Here is a 21,264-nt window from a genome sequence, read left to right on the forward strand (position 1 = left end):
AGTTGAAACTTTTTAATATTGAGTAGTTCTAATAAGAAAGGAGTTAAGTTCGTCAAGTCTGTAGGACAGCAAAAAAACTATAAGGAGTACTAACTGTAGCAAATAATCGGTTAGATTAGAATATTATAACCTAATTGCAATCTGATAAGGAATCTTTCTACAGCAAGTCATTTTGGTAAAAAGGCTTGATTAGATTATGTTTGAACTACATGAATCCCGGAGTTAATAAGATTTCTCAAACATTGTTATGAAATTCTTTTTAATAAATGATATAAAAGTTGAAATTTGTGTATACACTTATTTGTAAATAAAAACCTGAAGACTATTTCTAAATAACTTATGAATTTTAAATGATTCAATATAACATTCTTGGCTTATTGTTCCCTAAAAGTGCCTTGCGACTGATAAAAATCCATAGACTTTTGTAATCACTTTGATGTATATAAAAGAAACAAGTACAACATAGTTTGCAGAATGAAATGAATTCAATTTATTTTACTGCTTCTCATCAGCTGTTAACAGCCGAAAATTATAAAGAGTAATATCGTTGTAAGCAAACGTCTAAAATACACACATTGTGGTATAATCAAAACAGTCATTGAATCTTTTAGTAAGTAAAGCTGAGTTATGGGTTGCAGTAGAATATAGAACACAAGTTTCTTTTTGGTACTCATCAGCTGAATGTACCTGTATCTTAGCTTTGATTTGTTCACATTGCTAGACATGATACTGCTTTATTAAAACTCATGACTGCGTGGTGCATTGGAGGCAATCTTATATGTATGGAATGATTAATTGTATTTCTCAACATCAACAGTAGAAAAATACAAACCTTCACAAACAGGTTCATATTAGTTGAAGGTTTATTGAGCGAGACTATAATTTATGGACTAACTAATCAGATTTAGGATAACAAGTCTTGAGTTTTGACGCGAAATTCACTCACCCATTTGGCCAAGTAGCGTCTTGGCATTTTAGCTGATGTCAGTTCGTGATGAAAAACTGTAAATCTAATTATCAACTCTAACCATCAACTATGAATCATAATCCTTATTCTTTAAACTACTTTATAATCCTCATTCAACCCTAGTAAGTAGACAGACCCAATCAAGGTCACTTTGGAGTCTCTCAAAGATCGTCCATAAAAATTATAGTCTCACCGGTTTGTTGTGCTTTTATATTGAAATATAAGGAAAACGATTTATATTCTTACTTGCCTGTTTAAATTCTATTAGATACGTACGCTATTTCAGAATAGATACTTAAAATGTAATTAATCTAAAGTATTCAATAGTTTGCAAGGAAAACAAGTAGTATGCAACATATAATGAAAGAAAATATTCATATTTCTTGTACATAATTTTGAAAATAAGGTCACACATAAAAAGATAGATAGTAGCTTGTCAATAATTGTTAACACATCAATATTTTAGCAAAACCATGTTTATTTCTAAAAACGGTTTTATGTTTTTTTTGAGCAAATGAAAATTCATTGAAGAAACTATATAGAATCAGAGACGAAACAATTTGATTTAGTTATATTATTATTTCTGTTTATTATTTGATTGGGCTTCATCATAAGATTATGTATTCTTGTAATTAGTTAAACTGATTCTGTGCTTTTATTTCAGTTATATTTTATACAATTTTAAGTTGCTTCAGATATCTACGTTTTTTATATTATTCACCTATAAATGTTCAATTAACATTTGGGAACAGATTTAGTCACTATGCACACTCATAATATTTAACTGATTCAACTAAGCAAATAGGGAGAAAAGTAAATACTGCATAGTCAGCTTGTATTCTTTTAGACAGCTGATAATAATACTTGCAATTCATGTGTTTCTTACTCATCGTTTGTATTTCGCTTATTTTCACCTTCGTGAACATTTATTTAATTATAAACTTTCTACGGTATCGGTTCTCCCTAAGAGTATTACGCAAGGTGTTTGGCTCTTCTTCCACTATATCTGTAGAACATATAGTACGTATTCGGTAATGAAGAGTTTTGATCAGGTTTCTTTTGTACTATAGAGGTACAAGGTTAAGGAATTAAATGTTGTCCTAGTGGTTAAGTTTTCGTCGTCAGACCTGTAAATCTTGGGTTCGACTTCCGTTAAGGTCGTGGGTGATTTTCGACGAGCCTCGTACTATGTTGAGTCAACTGTCCATTGCTGCCTGGTTTCGAATGGTTTCTTAAATGAGATTGATTTTTGACCGATACTGTCTATGACAGAAGGTTAGGTTTTGTATAAACGAAAACCTTCAGCTCAAACAATTAAATACTATTTATCATATTCTTTATCGAAATAATAATTTTAGGCCTATTAGGATATAGTACAGGTGGCTAGCAGTATAATTCAAGTAGTCTGTTTCTTTCAATTTGGGGTTCGTGTTATAACGCGAAATATAACGTATTGCGATAGGACTACACGAAATTCTACCGATTGGCCAAATTCAGATATCCTAGTTCGACCCCAATACTGTTCCCCAACTCCAATAAATCAGAACACAGCTGTTAAATGAGAATTGTTTATGGGGTCAGCAGCAGAACAAAAATGGTTTACAGACAAGGCATATTTATACAGTTACGATGACTATTAACAGTAACCAATGGAAAGGAAGGACACGTAAAGGTTATAATTAGGACGACTCAAAATTGACCAATAGGGAAACGACACATGAAAGTCATAGTTAGGACACCGTAAATAATGGCCAATAGGAAATAACATGCGAATTATGTGAAGAGTCTGAAAACATACCATTTTACATTCGAGATAATTTTTGGGATATTCTTGTGAATATCCTAACAGTTCGTCAACTGAATGTATCCACTTTCGTGTTTATTTTCCTACTGGGACTAAAACACTACGTCTTTCACTTTAAACGCTTATCGCATTAAAAAAGTATGCACATTTCCTGATTAATTAATTGGTATGTGTATTGAATATTTATGTTCTCAATGTCAATTACACGGTGACTCCATTATAGAAATGAATTAGTTTCTCAGATTTTTGGAAAACACACAATATTGTGAAATTTCTATTTATACTTCATTTTTAAGGAAATATCAAACTCCTGATATACAACTATTCATAAAAAACGTATAAAAAGCAAGTGAGTTTTTTACTAACTGTATACTGCTGTTGTTCATTTTAACGAATAAATTCATCTATAAAAACTGAAGATTATTGACGGTTTAAGATAACTTTAAAAGCAACGGTTGTTTCTCCCCATTTTCCTCAATCTAAAACCTTAAAGCTAAAAATATCACTATGAGACACAAAACTTCATCTACCGACTTTAGTGAAGCAAGAATGTTTTCATTAATTCGACATTCGCTAGAAAAATATGCAGTTTTACTACAGCTATGTATGAAATTTTTAATAAATTAACTATCAAGTTTATTTCATCTCATTACCTAACTTAAAGTTTAGAGTTGGAAAATAGTTTAGAGGTCAAACTAAAGAATCCTAATCAGTGGAATCTCAGTGAAAAATACATCATCATCGTAATCTTTGAGGAATAATAAATGATTACTTAAGTGAAAAAAAAAACAAAGCTTAACGTTTAGAGTTTATTTATGCCCTGTCGAGGTCCGAAACAAATAGTTGACATTAATACCATAAAGGACACGGTGATTTACGTGGGAAATAAATACCTCAGTGGGGATTTACTTTACGGTGTGTTTACCGGTTAATGATTCTACATTTGTCATGTGATGAAAAACAAGATGTTCGATAATCAGTATTTTGAAGTTTGATGCTTTTAGCACTACATTTGATGTAGAATTAAATAGCTTTGAGTCTTGGTGGAAAACGTTAACTTGGTAACTCAGTACATTTGTTAACAGGTAAGTGATTCCATGTTGTTTATATGACCCAAATACCCCAATAACCTCCGCAGCTGTTATCATGTTTAGTAATAGTACCGACAGACTTATAACAATTCAATACTTTGTCGATTTTCATGCTGTTTTACCAAGTGCATCCACTAACTATGAAATCACTCAGTAGAAAACACTGAGTTTTTCAATACATAACATACAATATTAATCCTTAGACAGTATCAAAATCGTCTGTCCGTTATACTATTATGCCTGACAATTTCACTAGAAAAAAGCAGAATAAAGAGAATTATCGAAATAATTTTCATAATTACAAAACAAGATACAGATTAAATCTCCAAAATATGGAAATAAATAAACATGAAATTTTTTGTAAACATAATACAAAGAATTCAAAATATATCTGCAGTAAGCCTGTTTATTATACAACAATCATCATTTTTCGATCAAAAGTAGACAATAATATGGTTGATTAGATCAAAGTACACGCTATAAATATACGTATAAACAAATGCTAATACATGAGTTAAATGAATTGTAATGCTTATGTTGGACGACAAAAAATACAGGTGAGATAATACATCAACAAAAGAAATAAACAAACATATTACAAATACGATATATATAAGATATTATAGGTAGATATATATAAGAAATACCTACACGTTCAGACAAATGATAAACAACAAAATGTTGATCTTTGTTAGTTTATATACTGATCACTGGATATGAAGAAAAAAAGATGAAACGAAAAAAGGACATCACATTACAAATACATTTCGCAATTTAGAAGGCATCATGCATTTCTTTTAAATGACGAATACTGTAATCATAAGGCAGAGCGAATTCAAAATCCTTTAGTTTAACTAATGACTGTAGAGTATCGTTGAATCCTATTTGTATGAGAAATAAAACAGGATATTAGATAAAGGACAATAAAGGAAAATTGTTTGATTATTGAATATTTTATTCTGGTTTATTTACAGCAAGAATAATTCACTTCGTAATAGCTGGTTTCATTGAATAATGTTGGTTTACAGTGTTAGTTAAATCTAATATGTTTGACCAAACACCATTTAATTCCATACGTTTCTCAAACAGCTAAATTTTGTTTCAAAAAGTAGTTCAAATGTTTTTCATTCTAAAAATGTTATTGAAGCTCAGCCAGCTACTCATAGGTTGTTATTATTTAGGTTGAATCCAATACTTGACAAAACAATTAACAATATCTTTGAATGAGTACAGTTTTAAGTAAAAACTGCCATAAACAGTTTACTGACTTGCTCAATATCGCAAATATTTGTGTTATGACTCTGTCATCTTTGTCATGTCCCGTGTCTTACTGGTTATCCTTAAAAAACGGGAACCACTGTAATTACTACGACGAGAAGTGAGAGCAAAAGACTAATCCAAATGAAGGTTTATTGACTAGCCAAAAGATAAGTAGTCAAAACAAGTCGTCTAAAAACATTATCATTAGACCGAAATACACCTATTTATGTACCAATTTTTACGCATATAAAAATATCAAAGATTAGGAAAAATAAATAGTTACCGTAAAACATATACTGAATTTAATTCACGTGAAATGATACAGGGAATATAGATGTCATACTAAACGAAAATTCATACGTGTCATATAGAATGAGGTTTATATCGAATTGATACAAAAAATATTAACCTAAAATTTCGTCACTTTTTTATCCTGTCATATCGACTTATATATTCAGCCACATGGTGATGAAGGAAGTATATTGGGAAACGTTTCATTTAAATAAGGAAATGAACACAATGGAGTAAGTAAAAACAAAGAGATGAAACAAAAAATGTGACCGCGGAAACTTACAATTTTATTTTCATATTTCGTTCACTAAAGGATTTAAACAAACTGAGTTTTATCAAGTTCTATCGATTTGATAGCAGAGAACGTGACTTGTTGAAACACATATAAAGGAGAAAAGTTTGTGATACTTACAAGACTATATTCTCATGTCTAGGTATCTTGGGACTATTAGAAGAAGGACAATTAATCCTATTACTTCAACCACTAAGGGAACGGAGTTCCTTCTACTTTAATATGGGCCTATGACATCTAATGGTGTGGCCTGAGGTGCTTTATTTTATTTGTATTTATCTTAAAATTGACTTCAGCTTTAAAGATTCCTATGAGATCAGCAGAATTATTTTCTCCTTCAGATACATGATGTATTAAAGCAGTGATAAATTAGTGATTTTTAACTAGCCCTTAGTAAAGGACATTCTATTATATTATTAATCAAGTTGTCACCTTTTATGGACACATATTCTATCTATGAATTATCAACTAACTTAATTTCTCGTCGTACTTAAAAAGATTAGTTTGGAATATCAATGGCTTCAAATGGCATCATAAAGGGTATTAATATACCCATGTGGACAACACTGAGATTGGTAGCACCTACATCTTGATTTTATTATCCACTGAAATAATTGATTATTACATACATGTATTACCAGCATTTCTGTTTACTCAAGAGAAAATTTTTAGTGAAAGGTAACATATATATTTATATATATTGGAACGATCAAATTTATCGGGAAGTTTATATGCATATTATTTGTCAGTTTATGTTATTTGGTTTACCATTTATAGTCTTTTTGACTATGTATGGTGTTGTAAAAACAAATGACCTGAAATGGAATCCAAAAATGCATACTGAAATATAATCACCTATTTATGGATAAAATGAGGGTGACTATAAATTGGATGGTATTAAAAAAGAATAGTCATTCAGGAATATACAATTTTAGTATATTCCAACTTATGAGTAGAATGATGACAGAAAACGTAAAGTTACCATGATAAAGTTTAGCGCTACGGTTTTACCGATCTTTCATATAGTGTGTAACTGGTCAATGAAAATTTTACAAATAAATGGGGAAATAAAGATAGGAAATGGTATTTTTCATCAAAGGCCACCAGGAAAATAACTCAATATATATCTAAGATACATTGTTCCATTTAGTAAACTTCTTATTCACAGTCATTGGTTCTGGTGAAATCAATCACAGAAATAGTAGTAATGGTTCAATGGTTACCACGATAGTTCCTCTAAAAAGTAACATTTTCAACTCTCAAAGAAGTGTTTCGATGTTTTCTGTTGACTTAATGACAAAGATATCTAATAGTTTTAAAACATAGTTTGGATAAAATGGCGAATTGAACAGTAGGAAAAGCTTCAAATAAAAAAAAGCTGGTCTCTGTATCACAAGACTAACCAAAAAAAAACCTACTTTAGCAAAGAAAAGACAGTCGTCCTAGTTCAGTAACCTGCTTGATATGAAGTCTAAAGTAGATGGAACGAATCCATTCACAGAGATCAACAAACACTATAATTCTGGTTCTTAATAAAAATTCTCGAAATCAACTGTAAATGGATCTGATTTTTGTATTTAAAAATATTATTAGTTAGCGTTCAAATCCATTGATAACAGAAGCGAGCGGTGTAATGACCTAACATTTTATTCTTTTTCATGTTTAATTCTTCAATTAGTTGCAGTCAAAACCCAGTGAGATTAACTAAATGTCCTTCTCAGCAAAGATGGATAGTGGCTAGAAGTGGAATCCAGGACGCGCGTTTCCTCCTGTTTGGGATTCGTCAGCTGGACGTATCTGAATCTCAAGAGTTGATGTTCACTCTGGAAATCGAACCCTGTAACGTTCGCTTCAAAAGCCATCGCTTTATCCACTTAGCTACTGAGTCCTGATAGCTACTTGCTTGTGCAATGGGGTGAAGTTTAAATTCACTTGCTATTGTTTGGTTGAATCTTCCCATTGATTTGTTAGGACTGCAATTGATCAGTCTCTTATTGGCATATGTGCATACTGAGTGTATTGCCTCGACATAGCCTTAATTCACAAGCATCCAGCTGGCGAGTCCCATATAGGATGAATCACGCGTCCTGGATTCCACTGCTAGCCATTATTCATCTTTGCTTCTAATGCTTGTGAATTAAGGCTATATCGAGGCAATACACTCAGTATGCACATATGCCAATAAGAGACTGATCAATTGCAGTCCTAACAAATCAATGGGAAGATTCAACTAAACAATACCAAGTGAATTTAAATATCTTTCTCTTTTTAAACCTTCTTGATTTTTGTGATACTGAATGGTAAAACTGTCCTAAATATTCTAGAGCTGTGTATCCAATTCAAGACAATTCATTGTATACTGCGGATATTATCATTCTCAGTTCGTTTAAACTCCATGAAATCTAGGCGTTGTTGTCATTCTTTAGAAATCCATTTTTCCACTTATTAAAATATTATAGATACACTATTCTATTAATCTATTTGAAATCATGAAGTCAGATTTTAGTGATGAGATTCCTAAATTTTGATCGGAAGTATTCCATAAAAAGGGAATCTAAAAATTACAACGAATATAAAATAACAATTGAAAAACTCGGTTACCTGTACTCAAAGTATAACTCCATGGTTCATATATAGATTGAACAAAGACATGATTTCGAAAGATCATTCTTAGCCAAGGGACCAATTTTCCTTCACTTAAAGTAAATAAATCAGTTTCTTGATAATATAAGAACAAATATTTTACAATGATGTTCAAATAAATTTATGAAATATTCAGAATTTGAAATTGGCTTCCTTATACCACAACAGACTTAGGTGAGTAGTGATTAGTGGATTAACTAAATTGAAAGTAATTTGACTGCTGAAATTAATGGTGATATTATAATGAGATTCAATGAATATTACTGCCAGAAATTACTGATCTTTAGGATAAAGGCAAGGAAGATAATCAGCGGAAACCAACTAGAGATAAATCTGAATTCGCCTTACTAATATGAGAATGACATTCTCAATCGAACGCAATCGAAAAACGCTGTTGTGTTAACTGTTTACTTAAATTTGAATATAATTGTCAGTTGAATGTTCCATTTCATTTATCCAACTCTTGAAACGTTACAAATCACCGGGCCCAGATGACTTACCTCCAGCTCTTTTTAAAGATGGTGGTGACTTTCTGACTAAGGAATTGACTGTGTTGTTTACAAAGATTTGGGAGCAAGAAAGTGTTCCAACATCATGGAATGAGTCGATAGTCGTCCCTATCTTTAAAAAGGGTTCACGTTGTTCCTATAATAACTATCGGGGGATAAGTCTACTTCCGATTGCGTCCAAACTATTGGCTTCTATCATTCTTCGTAGGTTGTTTAAAACCCGAGAACGATTGACTCGCGAGGAGCAGGCTGGTTTTCGTTCTGGTCGAGGATGCATTGATCACATCTTCACCCTCCGCCAAATGTTAGAACACCGTCATACTTATCGCAGGCCAACAATCGTAGTGTTTCTTGATATCAGGGCTACCTTCGATTCGTTGGACAGGACTGTTCTCTGGGATTGTCTATTGAAGAAGGGTGTGCCTGAGAAGTTCATTAACATCTTAAAGGCCCTGTATACGAACACCTCAGGCAGAGTGAGGGCATACAACCACCTCTCTCCCTTGTTTCATTCGAGCAGTGGGGTTAGTCAGGGTTGCCCAATCTCACCGTTCCTCTTCAACTTTGCCATCGACGACATCCTGGAAACAGCTCTGATGGATGTAAGTAATGGAGGTGTGGATCTGCTGCCTGGAGAACGACTTCTCGACCTCGAGTATGCGGATGATATTGTCTTACTGTGCGATAATGCCCAAGGCATGCAATCCGCACTTAATCAGTTGGCAATCAGTGTCCGCAGGTACGGCATGTGCTTTGCACCCTCCAAGTGCAAGGTACTCCTACAAGACTGGCAGGATTCTCATCCTGTACTCACCCTGGATGGTGAGCAGATTGAAGTAGTTGAGAAGTTCGTGTATCTAGGTAGCTATATAAGTGCTGGTGGTGGCGTGAGTGATGAGATTGATGCACGTATAACGAAAGCCAGAGCGGCTTATGCCAATCTGGGCCATCTTTGGCGCCTTCGTGATGTTAGTCTGGCTGTAAAAGGTCGGATCTACAACGCGTCGGTGAGAGCAGTTTTGCTCTGTGCTTATGAAACCTGGCCTCTCCGAGTTGAGGATGTTAGACGTCTCTCTGCGTTCGATCATCGTTGTCTCCGAAGGATTGCTGACATCCAGTGGCAACACCATGTTAGTAATGAAGAGGTTTGGCATCGTGTGTTCGGGCGCAGAGACGATAATCCTATTGGTGTCACCATCTTGAAACACCGACTTCGGTGGCTTGGACATGTTTTACGAATGTCGTCCCACAGAATTCCACGTCGTGCATTATTTGCCGACTCTGGGACTGGTTGGACAAAGCGGAGAGGAGGTCAGTGTATGACATGGTGTTGTGGCATGAAAGAAAGCTGCAAAGGGCTAGCCTCTGTTGGTCCTTCACGACTCCCTGGCTGGGGTCCGAGAGATGGTGCAACACAGTGGCTAGAGACGTTATCAGATATGGCTCAGAGTAGAAGCCAGTGGTGATCCTGCTGTAATCTTCTTTTGCTTTCTTCATAAAGAGTGGCTATAACTTTCCTAACTGAGAGAGCTCTTCTGGTTGTACATTTCAGTTCCTCCCATCATTACTCTTCTCATTTTCTTTTTTTCCTTCCTTTATATATACGCATCTTCTTCCTTCTCCTCCCATCCTCATTATTTTGTGTGGCGCATATGTATCCGGTGCCCTTTGTACCAATATATATGTGATTAAATAAATAAAATAAAAAATATTACTTAAATTTACATATTCAAAATTTAAACACAAAGGACAGTCAATTTTGTGGTAGCAGGTCAGATAAAGTCACTTAACTTTTTCAGCTTGCAAACATGATTATCTGTACTTAAAATATACTTATGTCATACATAAAAAGGTAGGGAGATAAAACAAAAAATAAATAAACAAACGTCGACGGTATCTTCTATATATCAGCTAAATATACGACTAACTACTAATGGCATAAATGTTTATCCTTAATGATTGTTTATCTAGGCTTTAGGAGTCACCTGATATATTGTGATTTTAGTAGACATCAAGCGGATGGATTGTACAGTATATCAATATTTCATGGTAAGCGTTCCATATTGCATAAATAGGTCGTGTTGTCATATAACGTGTGCTCAATTATGAAAAACAGCTTCTTTGACTCCCAGAACCATTTTCTGGTTGGTAGCAAAGAAATCAATGAAGGACAGTGGATGATATTTATCAGTCAACAAATCAAACCCTAGAGTCCTGATAGCGCCAAAAATCAATGTGTGCTCACAAAACCGGTTCACTCGACTTGCATTTGTGGTGGCCTCACAACCGAAAACTATCCTTGATGTGAAAATTCTCGTTCAACTGTTTAAAAGTATATAGCAAATTGATAGTTTTCCAGGATACAAACATGAGGCTTTTGTGTCGGGCTCTTATCAGCTACTTACAATTTGTAACATTTAAAAGCTAAGTTACAAAGTGAGTTCAAAATACAGAAAAACGTTTGGTTGGATATGTGTTTACATGAACTATCTAACAAGTTTTTAACTCACTTCATAATTTTGGTAAAGAAATATTATAGGTTATTTGTAGTAAATGAGAACCTTTTGTATTATAGTTGATATAAGCATCAAGTTCCCTCTTTCAGCAATAATATGACATTTCGAACTTATAGGCCTTACATAGTTTTTGTCTGTTCATTTATCTATAATCTAACACAAATTTGAGGAAAAATATTGAGTTTTCTTGAAGAGTTTATAAGTAGTGCTGGTGTGATTAATTAGGTATTGAACACGATTGAATAGTTTTTCTAGTTAAGCACATCGGTGTTTTAAGTGTGACCGGAAGATATTTTTGCCTATTCGAAATGAAAGTAATTATTTATGCAAACTAACTGACCTATTATTAATAGAGTGAGTTAGTTTATTTGTCTGTAAAGATCTGTAGCTTGAATGTTTCAACAAGATAATGCCAATATATGTGGGAAATAATTTTGACTTGCTTGCGTACCCTAAAAAATGTATTTAAATATAATAAAAGCCTACGACTTGATATGAATTACAGATTTTACACATTATTTGTCTGCTCATAGTCCACTAGAATTAATCTCATTATACTTTGGTCGTGTACTTTTAGTCATTCTGTTTGAGAGATAGCAAATATCCATAACGATTTGTGTCGTCAATCAATCCAACGATATTGTGTAGTGATTTTATACTTATCCCAGTTGATTATTTACAATTAAGCAATAGGAAATGAGCTTGGTACTTTTCTTCATGAAGACTCAATGATAAAGGGTTGCAACTGGATAATACTGTGCACACAAACAATAAAAACGACTAAGAGAGCAAATCAATTTGACTAGTCGTACTAAGTTTAGTTAGTATTCACTACTATATATATAACTGATACTTGGTCACAGGGAAGATAAGCTATACTGTTAAACTTTTCTAAAGAAATAATTAATGACATATGTACAGTACTTACTGTAAACGCGAAGTATTTCTCTTCATATTAAAAAATAATTGAAAATGAAATTATTAGAAATGAGTTTTTTTCCGATTTTATAATTGACAAATAAATTTAATTATTAGAACAAAATAATGTGGTAGTATACTATATTGACGACCTTGAGGGAACTAAGCAGCCAATAAAGAAACGCTGCCTAGTTTTCAAACGATTAACAATAGAAAGCAGTAAAATCACAGTGGAATAATAGCTTCGATCTGAATAATCAACCCTCGAAAGTCAAATTATCCCTTGAATTAGAACAGAAAGGTTAATTTTTACATATATAATAGTCAGCCTAGTGTTGTGGCTAAGGTTATAACCCTATAGAGTTTTCTCCATCAACTGACAGTGATTATGAGGCAAAAAGGTTAGGGTTAGATATTAATAGTTAGGCTAAAGTTTTGAGTTAGGTTTAAAAATTAGGGTTAAAGTTATCATCGTGAACTGACATCAGCTATAATCCGATGCTCTGCCATTCTTCTGCTGGCAAACTTACAAAACCTAGAGTTGAGATTTATACTAAGATTTAGAAAGCGAAGATGTCATCTAGCTTCACTAAATTATTAATATTATTCATGGCTTCATTCAATATTATTTGTTTAGTACAATATGGAATTCTCAGAACAAAGTATTTCAACCAGTTTCTTGAACAAAAACAAAAAATAAGATCAACAGCTGCATACAAACACAAATGAAATAAATAAATAAATTACGTGGAAATAAATGAAACAGTTTTTAATAAAATAAGAGTCTACAACTTATCGAATTTGTGACATGTTTAAGAATACAGATTATTGGCTAGGTTAATTCTAACAACCTGTTCGTCACAGAGTATATTTGGTAGGTAAGGTATTACAGAACTTTTATGGATTTGCTTGCGTGCATGGATTTTAATGTATTTAGGTCTCGTTCTACCAGAAGATATACAATGAGAAAGATGTGAATGAAGTGGACGGTCAGTATTTGGTAAGATTACACTTTTCAGGGGTTTGGAAGATTTTAGATGTCTATTCACAAGCTTATTCATAGTGACCTCAAAAGATTCACTATGCACCTTGCTAACCGTCTTCAGCACTCTTCGCAATAAAGCAAAGTCTTTTCTCGAAAGCCCGGGAAAGAATGATGCAGAACAGTAAAGAATAATAGGTAATATGCAAGAATTGACAAATTGTGAGAATAAATGTTGAGTATTCTCAAAAGCATGCAGCCTCTTTACGTAGTAAGTCAGTCGGAAAACGTTCTTGGATAGCGTAAGAAACATGAGAAGACCCAGAGAGATCAGAGGAAATATTACTACAAGGCAAATGACTTTTGACACTATGTTTATCAAGGAATCTCTAATGGCACAAGCCTTATGGTGTCCTAAGAGGGTGTTTGGGTGCAGTTCATGTCTCAGGCTAAAGTTAACAGTTTGATATTTAGATGGATTAAGTAAGAAACCATTACCAATAGACCACCACTCAATATGAGACAAAAACTCGTTCATTTCTATGGGATGTGAAGAGGTGGAAACTGGCATACATACAGTGAGGTCGTCCGTATAGTTCACAAAAGTGTTTTCTGTGGAAGTTGTCAGATCATGCAGGAAAATTCAGGAAAGAAAAGAGGAAAGAACAGCTCCTTGTGGGAAACTTTCGTGACCAAATAAAGACTTTGAACACTTTCCTCAAAACGATGTATACTGTTCTACTACAGAGAGGAAAGAACGCAGCCAGTTGGTTAGCCAGCCGTCGCGTTGAGGCTGGCAAACGTGTTAAGTAGTAACATTCTTGATATAGAATCAAATACAGAAGTATAATCTGGAAAGACCCATCGAACAAGCTTCTTAACCTTTTCCAGGCTGAACACTACATTATGATGCAGAACAACAGAACCTAAGGTACTTATTTCGCACCGGCAATCAAACCGATATGGATCAATATGCTCCATGAATGCTGGTTGAGATTAGAGTAGTAGTAGTTTTTCAACAGTTTTGAAAAAAGCTGAAGCCAATGCAATGGGTCTAAATTTTAAATTCTTATCAAAGATACTTTCTTTGATGTTGTGATTATCTTTACCTTTCTCTGTATTTTCGGTAGAAAATTAGTTAAGAAGGATTCGTCATACATACTCGTGAAAGAATGGCACAGAAAGCCAACACACCTCTTAAAATGAAGGTTTGGGATTTTGTCACGTCCTAAATATCGAGACGAGTAAAGTAATTGGGGACATTTTCGAACATCAGTTTCAGTGAAAATTGAAATACAACTCTTACTCAAACTTATGGATATAGGAAGCATGACATCAAATGGCTGTCGTACGAAAGACCTATTTAAGTCACAAATATTCAGGTAAGTATCATCACTAATGAGTCTCCAATCTGTAATCTTTTCTAATGGTTTCCGTACATTTGAAGAGTTTTTACAACATAGGAGTTTCTGAGTAAATATCAAATTCAGATGTATAACTTCTCGGTCTACTAGACCATTAAGCTTTTGAAATCCAACGGAATTTTTTCCCTTGTAGATTCTTTCTTTCTCCCTCCACAATGGTTTTATTTGTGGGGATGTAAGTCTATCAAAACTCACAAAAAAAGTTCTAGTAAGACAACAAACATCAAAGTAGAACTTGAAATAACAAGTGACAAATCAACGGTGTTTTCCAATGAGTCATTTGTAAGTAATCACAATTTGTCGTACGAAACATGTTTTCTTAGGTCTTGAATATTATCTTCTGAGTAATTCCAGTATTTAACTTTATCTGATATAAGAGTGTACTCTTCCCAAGCTTGCCATATACTTTAGGTGGGACACGAATAATAAAATGATCAGCGCTAAACAATATGTTAAGAGTCATATATATTTCCACATCATAAATGAAAACTTAGTCTAAGAAGATCGACTACATTTTAGTGATCTAGCGATGACAGAAAGCTACAACCAGATGAATTAAAACCACCACATATAGTTGAAAGTGAACCATTGAAGACAGTTAAAACAAATTTGCTGAATACATCAATAAAAACAGATAATGCAGACGATCAAAAGTGAGGAGTTACGTAAATGTTGGTGACATAAACATAATTGTATTTGTTCCAGTGTTTTGGGCGATATGTATGGGTCAAACAGTCAATAAAGCCATTCGAAAACTTAACATGTGCAAAATCAGATCGGCACTGGTTCAAATTTACAAATGTACCTACTGAGAAGACGAAGATTATCAGAACTATGTGATATATTAGCGCAATACATTTCGAACAATCTGATCATACGAAAATTCAAACCCCCTTTGTGTATTCAAAAACAGTTTGTTCTCTCTTTAAACCTACCCTGGTAATATATGCTTATTATCCAGAGTGATTAGGTGTCAAATTGTTTTCACATTATTTTATCACTAATATCCTTGTCTATTCTTACCCCTATTTCCAGTCTGGTTGACCTTTTATTTTTATATATAAATGTTCTCAACAAGTATATATGTGATCAGATTGTTCGAAATGTATTGCGCTAATATATCACATAGTTCTGATAATCTTCGTCTTCTCATTACATTATCGAAATGTACCTACACCACCACCGCACTTCTTCTGATTACTTGGTTGATCTTTTCGATAAATGTTGTAAACCTTCAGTGATATTTTAGTGAATAACCAATACATTTACTACACAACTGGGTACTTTATGTTGTGTTTAAATGTGTCATAACCATATCATACAGTTTCATACCGCGTACCTCGAAGTTGAGTTCTCACTTTTATCTTGTCGAAGTTCTGAACTTATTGGAATCAGTATTATTTCATTATATTATTTTAAATTAACAGATACTAATCATTTAACCAGGATTCTTGAATTGCGATTACACCATAATTACGACACATGTTTAGACCTCGTGGTAATTGAATATTGTCCACCTATCCAATTAGTGATCGGCGGTTGGAAGTTAGTTATTGAAGAATCGACAACTTACAAACGTTCATTATTTATAATGCATATTGCCAGACTCCACGATGTCTCTGAACGTACTTTTGCATACCTTGTAAGGCGTTAGGTATTAAAGATTTTATATACTCGCCTTGATAGGCTGTGAGATAAAGAGACGTACATCATGTGTTAAAGATAACAAAAAACAATAACTTTTAAAATATCTAGATGGTAGAACTGGGTACTCCAAATATTGAAGCAGACATCCAATCACATCAAATACTTTAACATGATCCTTCTTAGATGCTTTAATGACCATTAAGGTAGTTTATTTCTTAAACGGAAAGCTATAATCACTACATTACACTGTCTGAAAAGTTACAACGCCTAGTCAATAGAAATGGTTGTATTTCATAAATTTTAGTTATTTGGGACTTATCTTTAGTTATTTACTGTCGCTGATTAGTAACTGCAATGAAATAAATTTTAGGTTTTTGTGCAGAGGAGCCATGAACAATGGATCAAGGTAAGACATTTTCACTTATCCATTTTCATTATATGCGCTTGTTGATTCTACTCCATATCACCGGTTAATATAAAATCCATTTTCATCACCAAGGTTTAATCACTATTCAATTTTTCAGTATTTTTGGCTTTATAATCGAGTTTAAATATAAAATGACTCGCAGAATTTGATTGTTGGCTGGTTGAAAACGGTTTGTGTAGACAGTCTTTTATCGAACAGTGAAAAACAATCTCTTTGATAACAGACTGACTGACAAGATTTTGTATCATTAAAATTGATGATAATGAATAAATTAATTTTAAAAAAATACTCAACTGAATTACAGATCATCATAGACCACAAAATACTAATATTTTCAATCTGTATTTTGGAAGTCTGTGAGAATTTACAACCAAAAGAAAAATAATATTCGTGTCTTAAAATTAGAAATAATGGAAGATAAATAAAGTTTTCCAAATAGATTATGTATAAAATGGTATATGAGTCGGTCATAGACAGCAAAGGGCTTGATACGAATGTACATCAATCAAAAATGGTTATGGAAAACGTTCTGACACGCATTATCAGAACCTTTTAAAAAAACTAAGCAAATATACTTACTTCAGTGCAATACTAATGAATGCTTTGAACTTGGCATCTTTACTGCGTTTGTATGCCACGTGACCCTGAAGAACATTACCCATTGCACTGAAAAATTTCTAAAGTAAAGTACAATAACCAAACATGATCTGCTAAATTTTCACTTCTTGGAATTAAATGTTTAAAAAGCAATTAATAATTAATAAAATATACATATTTTTTTAAAATGATTTTTATTAAATGTTATTTAGTTGTATAGTTAAGAAGTGGGACGACCAGTAAACGTATTCAATGAATAATTATATTGCAAAAAATTGTACATTATTCAACTGAAATCAATAAAGTTATTGGATTTGAAACGATGAGCTTCTAATTACTGCATATCATTGAATAGACCCCATCACAATGTTGTTTCATCTAGCTATAAAGTAAACTTTTTTAGTAGAACTCTCCAAATATGAAGGTACATACACTAATCAAACTAATCAATCAGAGGGTTTAATGATACTAACAAATGTACATACGATTTTACACGTTCCCAAGTAAATAATTTTAAACTTTCGAAGTTCATAAATGTCTTTTGAGTGTTGGACATCTAATTGAACAATAGATTAGCCCTAATATGAAGAATTTTGATGAGAAAGTCTCTGTTCAAAATTGAAACTGCAAGAATGACTATGTGTGAATATTGTTTTATTGACTTATTTGAAGTTCTTACACTTTACGTTTGTTGTTAAAAGTGCTTCATAGAAAGTTATTCACCACGATTCCATCCTTGATAATACTTATCGATTAATTATTGTTGCAACCTCAACGACATATATAATTCCAATGAGATTCCAGCTAGTACAATCAAAATTTAAGATCAAAACACACCTTTTAAGAAGCTACTAAAAAATCCTCAATTTTTATGTACAATGTCTGCTAACATTCTATCATGTTATTTAACTTGTTATCCACTCTACATAAATCGACTTGTGGCCTTCTGTTATCACTAAATTCTTGAAAAACATTATATTAATTGTCGTTTTCACTTTATAAGATTGGTTACTTATTTTTGTTGCCTGAGAATATGCGTTTAATGTAGAATAATAATCCTGAAAAAAATACTACTAATTATACAATGTAACTGCATATATATTTGATATATTCTATGCTAATTGTATCTACTTCAATTTTATTCTACTTCTCTAAAGAAAAACTAATTAGACAAGTCTCCTTTTTTCACAAAACATACTTCATTTACTCATATAGTCATGCATTTTTTGCATACATAATAAACTAAATTATTAAATTACAATAACTGATCTAATTAGATGAATAAATCATCAATACGATGATTAGTGAATCAGTTATTTGGGTATATTTAGTTTGCTATCAGTATATTATATAAATTCAATCTGGAGTGTAGCAATACAGTTTGAGAGAGTAAAAAAATGTTAAAATGTAAGATAAACATCTGTTTATGATTGACTTGATGCTTAAATATATAGAAACCAGGTAAAGTAGGTCGTATTCACTGTCAAATAATGTATCATATAGGTTACATAATGAATATATATTCAATTAAAAGTAGATACAAGAAACCATACAAGTAAATTTTATTGACCATCTTGAAGACTTCAAACTAACCGAAATACAGTTGATTTATAATTTATTAGTTTTTGTTTAAAGGGTTGAATGGACAAATAATATAATCCCTATACATACTAACCTCAACTGTCAGTAGAGGAAAAACACCACGATAATTTCAAGTATTTTCACAAATTCAAAACACTCTACTCTTAAACGTTTGGGTTGTTAATCGAAATTACCCACTAAGTGATTTAATTATGAGACTAAACTATTTATTACTTATAAATGATTTGATGAATATCCTGATAGATTGTAGACAAACAGTTGTAAAAAAACAAACGCCCTCAGCTAAGTCCCACTTAAACTGCTTTCTGGTGGTAAAAACTTAATGCCAGCATACGAATCATTTGTAGAGAACGTACAGCATTGAATAAACTATATTTAAACTGTTACAGAAGTTACTTTAAGCTGTCGACATGTGATAGGAAAAGAACTAAACACTTTCATGGAAAAATGAGTCAAACAAATTTCGAATATGCAAGAATAATTCATCAGGATCAAAGATAAATCAAGTGATTTACGAAAGTCAAACTGATACTTTCGTTTTCTGTGCTGATAAAGTTGAATGGAACAAGGAATGCGAGAAGATACTTAGATAGGACACATAATAATGAATAATAATGATAACAGTGTTAATTATTTTGCTGACAGACGGTCAAAGGAACTTACTCAAGGTTTATTGTTAGTAGATTTTTATTCAGAAAAAGTATCTGAAGCTCTAGAAATCTACCACCATATTATCATAGACAATTTTAGTGCACAATTTACTATGTGTGCTAAATTAGTATTTCCAATGATACTTAGTTAATTAATTAATTAATTAATTACGCCTGTTACCCTCAATAGAGCATAGGCCGCCGACCAGCATTCTCCAACCAACTATGTCCTGGGCCTTCCTTTCTAGTTCTATCCAACTTTTGTTCATTCTTCTCATGTCTGTCTTCATTTCTCGACGAAATGTGTCCTGTGGTCTTCCTCTTTTCCTTTGGCCTTGAAGATTCCATGTGAGGGCTTGTCTTGTGATGCAGTTGGATGCTTTCCCCAATATGTGTCCTATCCACTTCCTTTGCTTCTTCCTGATTTCTTATTCCACCGGAATCTGGTTTTTTCTCTCACACAGTAGATTGCTGCTGATAGTGGCCAAAGGATCCGAAGTGTTTTGCGTAGACAGCTGTTAATAAACACTTGTATCTTCTGGATGATGGCTTTCGTAGTTCTCCAAGTTTCCGCCCCATACAGAAGAAGTCTTGACATTTGTATTGAAAATTCTGATGTTGGTGTTGGTTGAGAATTGTTTTGAGTTAAAGATGCTCTTCAATTGTAGATGTGTTGCTCTTGCTTTTCCGATCCACACCCTCACGTCTACATCAGCTCCACCGTGTTCATCAATGATGCTGCCCAGATATGTAAAGGTTTTCACATCCCCCAAAGCTTCTCCGTCAAGTGTGATTCAATTGGTGCATGCTGTGTTGTATCGGAGAATCTTGCTTTTCCCTTTGTTTATATTGAGACCTACTGCTGCTGAGGCTGCTGCTACACTGGTCGTTTTCTCCTGCATTTGTTGTTGCGTTTGTGATAGAAGAGCCAGATCATCCGCGAAGTCTAAATCGTCAAGCTGCATCCTAGCTGTCCACTGTATCCCGTGCATTCCTCCAGATGTTGACGTCTTCATGATCCAGTCGATCACCAGGAGAAAGAGAAAGGGTGAGAGTAAGTAACCTTGCCTAACACGCGTCTTTACCTCGAAAGAGTCGGTGATTCATCCTTCATGAACGATTTGGCAGTTTAATCCATCATAGGAGTTCCGTATGATGTTGACTATCTTCTCAGGCACGCCGTAGTGTCGAAGAAGCTTCCATAGTGTCGTCCTGTCCACACTATCAAATGCCTTCTCGTAGTCGATGAAGTTGATGTACAGTGATGAATTCCATTCGATTGATTGTTCCACAATGATACGTAGAGTTGCGATTTGGTCTGTGCACGATCTATCCTTACGAAATCCAGCTTGTTGATCTCGAAGTTGGGCGTCCACGGAATCCTTCATCCTGTTTAACAATACTCTGTTGAAGACTTTTCCTGGTATTGAGAGAAGATTGATGCCCTTGTAGTTGTCACACTTGCTTAGATCGCCTTTCTTTGGTATCTTGATGAGAAGTCCCTCTTTCTAGTATGTTGGTACTTGTTCTTCATCCCAAATCTTACTGAAGAGGATGTGGAGTATCTTGGCAGTTACTGCTACATCTGCTTTCAGTGCCTCTGCTGGAATGTTGTCTCATCCCGCCGCTTTGCCGCTCATGATT

General features: G+C 33.5%; 1 protein-coding gene and 1 non-coding gene across 3 annotated transcripts in view; both read right to left on the bottom strand.

Moving 5' to 3' along the window:
* Window positions 1-4,636: 4,636 nt before the first annotated feature.
* Window positions 4,637-21,264, bottom strand: part of Smp_067010.1 (hypothetical protein) — a gene marked incomplete at both ends in the record, with an annotated part of 48,156 nt that continues 31,528 nt past the window's right edge. For both annotated transcript variants that reach the window (XM_018796746.1, XM_018796745.1), the window contains 3 exons: window positions 4,637-4,743; window positions 8,307-8,401; window positions 17,351-17,448. In XM_018796746.1, coding sequence (XP_018651856.1) covers window positions 4,637-4,743; window positions 8,307-8,401; window positions 17,351-17,448 — 300 coding nt within the window. The remainder of the gene's footprint in view (window positions 4,744-8,306; window positions 8,402-17,350; window positions 17,449-21,264) is intronic.
* Window positions 7,525-7,593, bottom strand: Smp_tRNA_01404_Pseudo_TTG.1.1. Its single transcript has one exon. It is a non-coding gene (tRNA).

Source organism: Schistosoma mansoni, chromosome 4 (assembly GCF_000237925.1).
Source record: "Schistosoma mansoni strain Puerto Rico chromosome 4, complete genome".
In the NCBI taxonomy this organism is placed as follows: domain Eukaryota; kingdom Metazoa; phylum Platyhelminthes; class Trematoda; order Strigeidida; family Schistosomatidae; genus Schistosoma; species Schistosoma mansoni.